The sequence below is a fragment of the Heterodontus francisci genome, chromosome 2 (assembly GCF_036365525.1).
Source record: "Heterodontus francisci isolate sHetFra1 chromosome 2, sHetFra1.hap1, whole genome shotgun sequence".
Taxonomy (NCBI): domain Eukaryota; kingdom Metazoa; phylum Chordata; class Chondrichthyes; order Heterodontiformes; family Heterodontidae; genus Heterodontus; species Heterodontus francisci.
This window is the reverse complement of record NC_090372.1, coordinates 28,103,875-28,116,588: the sequence shown is the minus strand read 5'-3', so window position 1 is coordinate 28,116,588 and position 12,714 is coordinate 28,103,875. Positions and strand designations below refer to the sequence as shown.

Below are 12,714 nucleotides of genomic sequence, written 5' to 3'. Positions count from 1 at the left end.
AAAATGATTCATTGATATGATATAGAACAACATTTTCCAAGCAGCACCACATGAAGTCTGGTTTGTACATGGTGAAATAGATAATGCTCATATTCAGGACCCCAATGGCTGTGCCTGAAAAACAAGCCAGAGACAAGGGATAACACAGATCACACTTATTCAGGATGCCTGTATATTGTTCAGCCAAGATTGTGTGTTGTTTTTGCTGAACAAATGAATGAATTGTTCAGAATAATTCAGTATCATTTTAATATATTTCCGCAGAGAGTTTGGTTGGCGGGATCCTGAGCTGCCAGAGGTCATCCAGATGTTGCAGCACCAGTTCCCTTCAGTGCAGTCCAATGCAGCAGCCTACCTGCAACACCTGTGCTTTGGAGACAATAAGATCAAGGCGGAGGTGAGTACACTGTGGATGTGCATTACTGTACTGTTTAAATAAATAATCTCCTATTTAGAAATAGCAATGTTCAACCTGCCAGCAGTCAGCTGTGCTTAGCAATTATTTACCCATTAAATGATTAGCTTAACGCTTTTCCATCACAAATGGTAGAACTGAAACCCACTTATGAAGTCCGCCCACATGCCAATGATAGTTAGTCAGTCCCTAATCAGCATCAAAATTAATTATTATTTATTTTGGAATCAACGTAAGGTGATATTTGTTAATTGTACCTTCAAATGCTGTTCACTCAGTTTTCCACCATTTGAGGAGATAACTGAGCATCAAGGAAAAATGAAAATATATGCACTGTGTGATGCCAGGTTTACAGCCTGGGAAACAATTGCCAGTGGGAGCAGTGCTGGAATGTGGTGTGGCTATTGGTGGGTCACGTTTGCCTCATTTATGCTATGGTGAGATTTCAAGAGTCCCAGCAGCAACATTTGAATACTAAATGGCCAATGGACGACGTTGTACATTCCTAGTTGCTCAAAAGTTACATTTGTGTCTTTACGATTATGGCTGTCAACAGCTCCCAATGCTCAGGAAAGGTCTGAAAAACAATGTGAAAACTCACACCGGTGATAACCCTTTGACAAACATTGGTATGAAAATTGTCACTGGCAGGGCCCAACAAGTCAAGGAGCCCCAACAGGTCAGGCATGGCTCAGTGGTAGCATTCCTGGTTTTGAGTCAGAAGGTCATGGGCTCAAGTCCCATTCCAGAGACTTGAATCCATAATCCACCCTGCCACATCAGTGGAGTGCTGTTGGAATTGCTGTCTTTCATGTGAGACGTTAAACTGAGGCCCCATCTTCCCTTTCTGGTGGATCCCATGGCACTATTTGAAGAAGAGCAGGGCATTCTCCCTGGTGTCCTGGCCAATATTTACCCCACATCCAGCATCACTAAAATAGATTGTCTGGTCATTATTACATTTCTGTTTGTGGAACCTTGCTGTGTGCAAATTGGCTGCCGCATTTCCTACAACAGTGGCTATACGTCAAAGGTACGTCATTGGTTATAAAATGCTTTTGTATGTCCTGAGGTCATGAAAGGCGTTATATAAATGCAAGTTCTTTCTTAGGCATTTATAACCCATTGCTTACTGTATCGCACTGTTTCTCAAGTTATATTGAAGAGAGAAAGTCTGATACAACTTGCACTGTGTCATTGGATACAAGAAATGTCTGATACATTTGGAGTTTTATGTCTCGTACTTTGAAATCCCAAAAAACTTTAAAGCAGGATCATCCCAGGATTTATAAAATGCAGACGCTAAGCTGAACTTACATGTCAACCATTTGGTTTTTCAGCTGACCGTCCATATTTTAATCTATGTATGAGCTTGTCAGCGTTTTAGAAGACAAATCAGCATTTTCTTCCAAGGCATGCCAATTTATACTTTTATGTGAAGGGACACCCATACTAGTTGTATCCACTTTTTTGAAGCAAAGATTTTGCTCCTGCTGTGAATACGTTAACTAGGTTTGTTTGAGAACTCCTGTCACTGCTTTTTTGCAGACGTGCCTCGGTTTGGAAATGTAAGAGAGGATGGGATTGGAGTGATGATGAGCTTTACTCAATTTTAAGAATTACACTGAGGTTCCCATATTTTATTTTACTTTACTGCAGTGTACTATGATGTATCCACCTATCACCTCCCAGTCCGTAAACCCGATTAAATTAACAATCTCACTCTTGTGTTCAAATCACACCATGGTCTCACTCCTCCTTATCCTCTTCCAGCCCTACAACCCTCTGATATCTCTCTGCTCCTCCGATTTCCATTGCCCCACCATTGGCAGCCATGCCTTCAGCTGCCTAGGTCCTAAGTTTTGGAGTTCTTACCCTTAATGTCTCTGTCTCTCCACCTCGCTCTCCTCCTTTACCTGCACCATTTCCTCTGGAATCCTCCAAAAATCCTCTCTTGGCCCCCTCCTATTCCTCACCAACATGCTGCTCCTTGGCGACATCATCCAAAAACATGTTAAGTTTCACTGACACAGAAGACAGCCAGCCCTACCTCACCACTACCTCTCTCAGCACCTCCATGATCTCTGATTTCTCACACTCATTGCCCGACATCCAGTACTGGATTAGCAGAAATTTTCTCCACCTAAATATCGGTAAGACGAAAGTTATTGGCTTTGGTCCCTGCCACAGACTCAGTTCCCTAGGCACCAACTCCCTCCCTCTCCCAGTGTCTGAGGCTGAACTAATCCATTTACAACCTTGGTGTCCTATTTGACTCTGAGGTGAGCTTCCAACCACATTTCTTCTCTATCACCAAAACTGCCACCTTCCACCTCCACAGTATTGCTGTATCTGCCCCTGCCTCAGCTCATCTCCTGCTGAAACCATCATTCATGCTTTTGTTATCTCTAGACTTGACTATTCCAATGCTGTTCTGGCCAGCTTTCCATTTTCCATCTTCCAGAAACTTGACCTCATCCAAAACTCTTCTGTCCATACCCAGGTCCTGTTCACCATCTGTCCTGTTTGCATGACCTACACTGGCTCCTGGTCTGGCAGTGCTTTGATTTTAAAGTCTCCATCTTGCTTTCAAATCCCTCCCTATCTTTCTGACCTCCTGCAGCCCTAAAACCCTCCGATATCTCTGCACTCCACCAATTCTGGCCTCTTGCACATCCCCAATATTAATTGTTCCACTATTGGCAGCTGTGCCTTCAGCTGCCTAGGTGCTAAGCATTGGAATTTTCTCCCTAAATCTCTACACCTCTCGACTTGTCTCTCCTCCTTTAAACTGCTTTTAATTTTGGGTTAATTTTTAATTGCTGGGAGCTATGATGGTGATTGCCAACGTACAGTAGCCAGTGGCATTGATGAACTCAGACTGAGAACCAGACTAGAAGATGAACAACCTGAATGTAAATTTGTTCAGTGTTAATCAACAGCTCATTACCAGGAAAACTACAATCAGTTTAAAGATGAAATAATATCATTGAAAAGATTTCCCGCTGCATAAATTCTGACAAAAGTAGAAATCTAACATCCACGCCAGACAAGTGGCAGGCATGACTACCTACAGAGTCTAACCACTGCCCCATGACATTCAGTGGCATTACAATTGTTGAATCTATCACCATCAACATCCTGGGGGTCATCAATGACCAGAAAATTAATGGAGTACCCACATAAATACAGGCTGGATATTCTGTGGCGAGTGAGTCGTGATTTCTCAAAGCCTTTCTACCACCTACAGGTCACGTCAGGTGTGTGATGGAATACTCTTCCCTTGCCTGGATGAGTGCAGCTCCAACTCATAAGAAGCTCTGCATCATCCAGGACAATACAGCCCATTTGATCAGCATCCCACCCACCACCTTAAACATTCAGTCCCTCCACCATTGGCGCAATATGTCTGCAGTGTGTGCCATCTACAAGATGCACTGCAGCAACTCACCGAGGCATCTTCGACAGTACCTCCCAAACCCATAACCGTTATCAGCTAGCATAACAAGGGCCACAGGTGCATTGGCATACCAACACCTCCAGGTTCCCCACAAAGTCATACAGCATCCTGACTTGGAAATATATTGCTGTTGCTTCACTGTCATTGGATCTAAATCTTGGAACTCCCTACCTAACAGTATGAAAGTATTATCACCACATGGACTGCAGCAGTTCAATAAGATGCCTCACCACCATCTTCTCAAAGAAAATTAGGGATGGTCAATATACACTAGCCTTGCCAGTGATGCTCGCATCCCATGAATAAATGAAAAAAGAATGGCTTGCATTTCCTTTTGGATACCTACTGAGAATAAACTGAAACAGTTTCTGTCCAGCCCCAAGTTGATTGTATATTAATTTTGTTTAATTGTATACCAGTTGTGGACATTAACTGGGAATTCACTTGTGCTCCTATAATTAGGAACAGACTAAAACTGTGCTGGTTGGGTTAGGAGATGCATGTTTGTAATGTGTATCTCGGTAAATAAAAGCATACAAGAGTGTGTAAAAATTGGCTCTAGTTCACCACCAGGCTTTCTGAAATATAATATGGTAGCAGAGGATGGCTGTATAAAGGTGAATGTTGGAAACTAAGAAAAAATTTCAGACAATCCAATCTTTCCTCATAGCTGCAACTTTCAAGCCCTGGCCACATTCTCGTAAATCTCCTCTGTTCTCTCTCCAGAGCAATTATGTACTTTCTGTAATGTAGTGACCAGAACTGTACGCAATACTCCAACTGTGGCCTAACTAGCATTTTATACAGTTCCAGCTTAACATCCCTGCTTTTGTATTCTATACCTTGGCCAATAACGGAAAGCATTCCATATGCCTTCTTCACCATTTTATCTACCTGTCCTGCGACCTTCAGGGACCTGTGGAAATGCATTCCAAGGTCTCTCACTTCTTCTACCCCTTATTGTGTATTCCCTTGCTTTGTTTGCCCCCCCCCGCTGTCCAAATGCATTACCTCACACTTCTCCGGATTGAATTCCATTTGCCACTTTTCCACCCACTCAACCAAACCATTGATATCATTCTGGAGTCTACAACTATCCTGTCCACTGTCAACTGCACGGCCAATTTTTGTGTCATCTGCAAATTTCCCAATCATGCCTCCACATTTAAGTCCAAATCATTAATATATACCACAAACAACAAGGGACCCAACAGTGAGTCCTGTGGAATGCCACTGGAAACCGCCTTCCATTTGCAAAAATATCTGTTGACTGTTACCCTTTGTTTTCTGTTACTGTTTACTGTTTACTGTTACTGTTATGTTCCCATGTATCCTTTGGGCTTTTACTTTTCTGACTAGTCTGCCATGTGGGACCTTGTCAAATGCCTTACTAAAATCCATGTAGACAACATCTACTGCACTACCCTCATCAATCCTCCTTGTTATGCCCTCAAAAAATTCAATTAAGTTAGTAAGACATGACCTTCCCTTAACAAATCCATGCTGATTATCCTTGATTAATCCGTACTTTTCTAAGTGATGGCTTATCCTATCTCTCAGAATTGATTCTAATAATTTGCCCACCACTGAAGTCAGACTGATGGGCCTATAATTTTTTGATCTGTCCCTCGCACCCTTTTTAAACAATGGTACAACGTTTGCAGACCTCCAATCCTCTGGTACCTTGCCTGCATCTAGTGAGGATTTGAAGATGATCCTCAGAGCATCTGTTATTTCCTCCCTGGCTTCCTTTAACAGCTTGGGATACAATCCATCCAACCCTGGTGATTTATCCACTTTCAAGGATGTCAGACCCTCTAGTACTTCTTCTATCATCACCTCATTCCATGACAATATGAAAGGCACAATTCAGCATAGCGGCACCTCATCAGACCCCTTTCCTATCCTGAGTGGCGTGAAACAGGGCTGTGTTCTCGCACCCACACTGCTTGGGATTTTCTCCTCCCTGCTGCTCTCACATGCGTTCAAGTCTTCAGAAGGAATTTTCCTCTACACAAGATCAGGGGGCAGGTTGTTCATCCTTGCCCGTCTAAGAGCAAAGACCAAAGTACGGAAAGTCCTCATCAGGGAACTCCTCTTTGCTGACGATGCTGCATTAACATGTCACACTGAAGAGTGTCTGCAGAGTCTCATCGACAGGTTTGCGGCTGCCTGCAACGAATTTGGCCTAGCCATCAGCCTCAAGAAAACGAACATCATGGGACAGGACGTCAGAAATGCTCCATCCATCAATATCGGCGACCACGCTCTGGAAGTGGTTCAAGAGTTCACGTATCTCGGCTCAACTATCACCAGTAACCTGTCTCTCGAGGCAGAAATCAACAAGCGCATGGGAAAGGCTTCCACTGCTATGTCCAGACTGACCAAGAGAGTGTGGGAAAATGGCGCATTGACACGGAACACAAAAGTCCGAGTGTATCAAGCCTGTGTCCTCAGTACCTTGCTCTATGGCAGCGAGGCCTGGACAACGTATGTCAGCCAAGAGCGACGTCTCAATTCATTCCATCTTCGCTGCCTCCGGAGAATCCTTGGCATCAGGTGGCAGGACCGTATCTCCAACACAGAAGTCCTCGAGGTGGCCAATATCCCCAGCTTATACACACTATTGAGTCAGCGGCGCCTGAGATGGCTTGGCCGTGTGAACCGCATGGAAGATGGCAGGATTCCCAAAGACACATTGTACAGCGATCTCGCCACTGGTATCAGACCCATCGGCCGTCCATGTCTCCGCTTTAAAGACATCTGCAAACGTGACATGAAGTCCTGTGACATTAATCACAAGTCCTGGGAGTCAGTTGCCAGCGATCGCCAGAGCTGGCGAGCAGCCATAAAGGCGGGGCTAAAGTGTGGCAAGTCGAAGAGACTTAGCACTTGGCAGGAAAAAAGACATAAGCGCAAGGGGAGGGCCAACTGTGTAACAGTCCCGACAAACAATTTCTTCTGCAGCACCTGTGGAAGAGTCTGTCACTCTAATATTGGCCTTTATAGCCACTCCAGGCGCTGCTCCACAAACCACTGACCACCTCCAGGCGCTTACCCATTGTCTCTCGAGACAAGGAGGCCAAAGAAGAAGAAGAAGAAAAAAATGCTTATCGTATCTAATATTTCACACTCCTCTTTTTTAATTACAATGTCTTCATCATCCCTGTCCTTTGTGAAGACAGAGACAAAGTACTCATCAGGAACCCTGCCCACATCTTCTGCATCCATGCATAAGTTACCTTGTACATCTCTGATAGGCCCTAACCTTTCCTTAGTTACCCTCTTGCTCTTTGTGTATTTGATAAAACATCTCTGGGTTTTCCTTGATTTTATCTGCCAATATGCTTTGTTTTCCTAATTTCCTTTTCTACTTAACCCCTGCACTTTCTATATTCCTCTAGGCTTTCTAAGTATTCTGTTCTTTGTGACTGTTGTAAGCTTTCCTTTTCTACTTTATCTTAATCTGTATGCTTCTAGATAACTAAGGAACTCTATATTTGGCAGTACCACCCTTTTTCTTTGTTGCGACATGTCTATACTGTGCCCGTAGAATCTCACTTTTGAATGCCTCTCACTGGTTTGCCACTGATTTTCTTTCAAGTAGCTTTATCCAGTCCACTTTCGCCAGATCACCTCTCGGCCACATAAAATTTGCCTTTCTCCAATTTAGAACTTTTACTCCTGTCCTTTCCTTGTCCTTTTCCATAATAATGCTAAATCTAACGGTATTATGGTTACCATCTCCAAAATGGTCATCCACTGCTACTTCATCCGCTTGCCAGCTTCATTTCTTCAGACTGTATCTAGAATTGCACCCCCTCTCATTGGGTTTGTTACATGCTGGCTAAAAATGTTCTCTTGAGTGCAGTTCAAGAATTTCATGCCCTCTGTGCCACTCACACTGTTTGTATCCCAGTTAATATTAGGATAGTTGAAATCCCCAACTATTATTGCCCTATTGTTTATGCAGTCAGAAATGTGCCCACTTGTTTGTTTGTTCTTCTGTCTCCCTCTGTGGGGAAGACACAGAGAGGCTGCAAAGAGATATAGACAGGTTAAATGAGTGGGCAACAAGATAGCAGATGAAGTATAATGTAGGGAAGGGTGAAGTTATACATTTTGGTCGTAAGAGTAGAAATATGTTTTAAAAGTTGTGCAACTTAGTTAAGATGCAGCTACAGTAAGCAATTAGGAAGACAAATGGCATGTTGGCCCTTATAGCAAGGGGATTGGAGTACAGGAATAAGGAAATATTGCTACATTTTACAAGGTTTTGGTGAGACCTCATCTGGAATACTGTGTGCATTTAAGAAAGGATATACTTGCATTGGAGGCAATGCAGCAAAGGTTTACTAGATTGGTCCCTGGGATGAGGGGGTTGTTCTATGATGAGAGATTAAGTAAATTGGGCCTGTATTCTCTGGAGTTCAGAAGAATGAGAGGTGATCTCATTGAAACATATAAGATTCTAAAGGGGCTGGGTAAGGTAGACACTGAGCGATTATTTCCGCTGGTCAGGATCTCTAAAACACGGGGGCACAGTCTCAGGAAAAGGGGCCAATCATTTAGGACTGAGATGAGGAGAAATTACTTCACTCAAAGAGTTGTGAATCTTTGGAATTCTCTCTCCCAGAGGGTTGTGGATGCTCCAGCGTTGAATACATTTAAGGCTGGGATAGATAGATTTTTGGTCTCTCAGGGAATCAAGGGGTATGGAGAGCAGGTGAGAAAGTGAAGTTGAATCTTAAGATCAGCCATGATCATTTTGAATGGCGGAGCAGGCTCGATGGGCTATTTAGCCTACTCCTGCTCCTATTTCTTGTGTTCTTTTGTGTGTTCTTGTGATTTCCACATTCCAACCACTTTCTGGGTAAAAGAAGAAATTTATGTCTGTAATCGTGTCTGCAATTGCAGATCTTCATGTTTTCCTCATTCTCCTCAGTGAGCAGAGCACACCATTGGATGATAAATTACACCATTTCTATTCCCCCCTCTAACTCTCGATAACTATGACTGGCCATTGTATATATTGCCTTTTGCTAGAACAGGACATGTTATGCAATTCAGAAACTGATTTTCCTTATCTTATCACTTTTTTTGTACAAAAGAACAGTTTTGATAAAATGCTTCAGCATAGCTAGTTTTCCCAGTTGAATTTGGTCATTGTCAGTTGTCAGCCGCAGCAGAAGGAATTCTGTTATATGCTTTGTAAAGGCTGGAGTTAGAAATTTGAAGCAGCATAGAATTTCTTTTCCTTACTTAGACAATGGGTTGGTGAGTTGGTTGTTTATAATACAGATCTGATTATGTAAGTTGATAAGCAGATTCTCCAGTTATGTCACCCACACTTCACTCTTCCTCTTCATGGCAGCATGCAGTGCATTGCACAGAGGTTGAGTAATGCAAAAATCACAAATGGCTTTTGGTGCATAAACAGAATTGTTGGAATTAACTTGGGTACCTCATTGTCTAGCCTGTCATAGAGTATCAGATGGGTTAACTGGCCTATTGTCTTTAATACTGCTATCTTCACCAAGGGTTGTTTCATGGACAGCCAAGTTGAAAAGTAGGTAATATGCAGTAGAAAACTCGGGGAAGAATATGTTCTTCTTCAGTGTAGAGTCTGGGTCCCTCAATATCTGATAGGTATGCAAGAACGCTTTTATATTATAAAGAGCATTTTAATAAATGTTCCAAAATGCTTCATGTAAGCATAATCAGACAAATATTGGCACCAAATCAATTGTGAGTAGGGCATTAGAATATTTATATAATTATAATAATAACTATTATCACAGGTGACCAAAAGTTTAGTCGTGTTTTAAGGGGGGTATTAAAGGAGAAGAGTGAGGTGAAATATCGGCGACGTTTAACGAGAAAATTCCAGAGCTTCGGGCCTTGACAGCTGAAAGCATGGCTACCAATGGTGGTGTGAAGGAAGTGGGAGATGGATAAATGACTGCGGTTGGAGGATCACAGAATTACCAGAGAGTTAGAGGGCTGGAGGAAGTTGAGATAAGGAGGGACCATCATGTGTTACTGTACAAAGCATAGAGAAAACCAGGTCAAATATTGTGATGAAAGGCCACAGACCTGAAACGTTAACTCTGCTTCTCTCGCCACAGATGCTGCCTGACCTACTGAGTATTTCTAGCACTTTCTGTTTTTATTTCAGATTTCCAGCATCTGCAGTAATTTTGCTTTTATGGCCTAATACAGCATTTGCAATCCTTTATAGACCATCTCTGTTAATTTTTTTTGTGATTAGGAATTAAAATTACTTTTTCTTAAAACCTGTATTCCCCAAGAGTAATAGTAATTTTGTTTTCAGGGGTAGGGTAGGGAGGGGAATAAATCAGCCCCTTTTTCGTCTTCGCAATTTCAATTTCTTCAATTTACTGTCTCATCAACAACAACTTGCATTTATATTGCGCCTTTAACATAGTAAAATGTCTCAGGAGCTTCACCGCAGTGTTTATCAGGCAAAATTTGATACCAAGCCTCATAGAGATATTAGGACAGGTCATGGTCACAAAGGTAGGTTTTAACGGAGGAGAGAGTCGTAGAGAGACAGAGAGGTTTAGGAAGTGAGTTACAGGACTTTACGTCTCGATGGCTGAAGGCATGGCTGCCAGCAGTGGAGCAATAAAAATCGAGGATGCACAAGAGGACAGAATTGGAGGAATGTATAGAGGGAAGCCATAGAGATAGGAAGGAGATATATGTATAACGACGTGTATTTTGTAAATCTCTGGTACAAAATACATTGGTTTATAATTTGCACACCATCTTCTCAGAGGCTTCAGGCTCTTTACTGATAGATTTTCATTATTGCTATTGAATTACTTGCTCCAGTGCTTCTACTTTCTTACAAATCTGAAATATTTTGTCTCTCCAAAAGTAGGAGATTTTTAATTATCAATTCTTCTTGTTGACAGTAATTCCAAATTCTTCAAGTATCTCAAGAAATGGTGATTTTTTAAGAAACTGCAGAGTAGACTGATTTATTGTTCTTGAATTGCTTTATGTTCAGTATAGTGGAAATGAGTCTGTTCTGACCAGATCAGCGTAGAAATTGGTTTGCGCTACCCTGCCGGAGCTAACTGGTTGTAGGAAGCAAGCCCTGTGCCTGAATGGGTAGGCCCAAGGCCCACCCAATATTGGACCTTGGCCCACATTTACATGAGGCCATCGAGTTACAACCCAGGAAAGGTGAGGTGTCTGGGAGAGGGTGGGTTGCAATTGGTGGTGGGAGGGCGCAACCTGAAGAGGGAGTGGCAGCAATTTGGAGGGGGCAGGCAGCAATCAAGAGAGGTCAAATGGAAGCCAGTAAGAGTCATTGGCAGTGCAGTGGAGCTGGGAGGAACACTCCTGGTAGAATTGTTTTTCCTGAACACAGCTGGTCTGGGCAGGCAGGGCTGTCCAATGCAGCACAGGGTGCTCAAACAGGCAGAAGACCCCTTATTTGCATGCACTGGACACCTCTTTTTCTGCTTTTACTAATATTGCAGCGGCTTATTCCTGCATGTGCACATCACCCACCATTTTGTACACTTTGACACCTATTTTATATCTGTAACATAGGCACATGTCCACCAAATTTTAGGCCCACAACTCTTTCAAATGTTTTTTTCTGCTTTCTATAAGCATCCTATTGCTTTCTCACCTACTCCTTTATTAAAAAGCAGCATGTTCTCTGACTCATTGCACCATGGGAAATCCACCAGCTAATTACTAAATGATGTAAGGGGAGGTGTTAGTGTTTATTACCGGTCCTCTGTTACCATGTTTCTTGTTGCTGGCAGTGGAAAAACTTGCAGAAAAGCCTCTCCTTCCTCAGCTTTAACACTGGCAAAACTGGCGCCATCATCTTTGGCTCCCAGCAGAATCCCTGCACACTAACTCTGGTTCCATCCTCCTTCCTATAACGCTTATGTATACCCTTCTGACCCTTGGATAACATTTACCCTTTTCTCCAGTGTAAGCATTCCCAGCTTTCCTAACTGCTGCTTGTGGTCCAAGGGCCGAAAAAGAAGGGTTTTGCATTTATGTTAGTACCTTAGGACATCCTGAAATACTTCATAACCAATTCATTACTTTTGAAATGTAGCCTCTGAGTGTTTCATAACCAAACACCACAGCCAATCAGCGCACAACAAAGTGCCACAAATAGCAATGATGTGACTGACTAGTTCATCTGTTTTTGGTGGTGTTGGTTTAAGGATAAATGGCTGTCCCCTGCTCTTTGAATCGTTTGTTGTGATTGCTTTATGTCAATCTGAGTAGGCTGTCGGGGCCTTAGCTTAACAGCTCATCTGATGGCACCTCTGACACAAAGTCCTCCCTCAGCACTGCAGTAAAAGAAAGACTTGTGATGAAGTCCTACAGAGGAACTTGACTCCACAGCCTTCTGATTCAGAAGTGAGAGTACTAGCACTGAGCCAAATGGACAGTTATCATTGGTATCAGTTTAGCATTGGTAGTGTAATCTTGTAGCTGTTGTTTGGTTTGAAAATACCAATGGTAAAATGATAGAGTAATTCAACCATCCCAATGGAAAGCTGGATTTGAAGAATTGACTTAATTATTGTCATCCCATCTCTGACCTTTTGCTCCCTTGGAGTACAGCTGTCCACTGGGAAAGTGCAATTAGTGAAATTACCCTAACATGTCACGAAGCTCGACACCATCGAGGACAGAACAATCCACTTCTTCATTAGCCCATCCACCGCCTTAAACATCTCTTCCCTGTACCACCACTACCACACCATAGCTGCAGTGTGTACGATTAGCACTGTGGGAGCACCATCACACTATTCCGACTTGAACACATAGC

At 42.8% G+C, this 12,714-nt stretch overlaps 1 protein-coding gene across 3 annotated transcripts in view; it reads left to right on the top strand.

Moving 5' to 3' along the window:
• LOC137383425 (catenin delta-2-like) overlaps positions 1-12,714 on the top strand; it is a 552,588-nt gene that overhangs the window by 339,817 nt on the left and 200,057 nt on the right. For all 3 annotated transcript variants that reach the window (XM_068056267.1, XM_068056277.1, XM_068056257.1), the window contains one exon: positions 265-397. In XM_068056267.1, the coding sequence (XP_067912368.1) occupies positions 265-397 (133 nt within the window). The remainder of the gene's footprint in view (positions 1-264; positions 398-12,714) is intronic.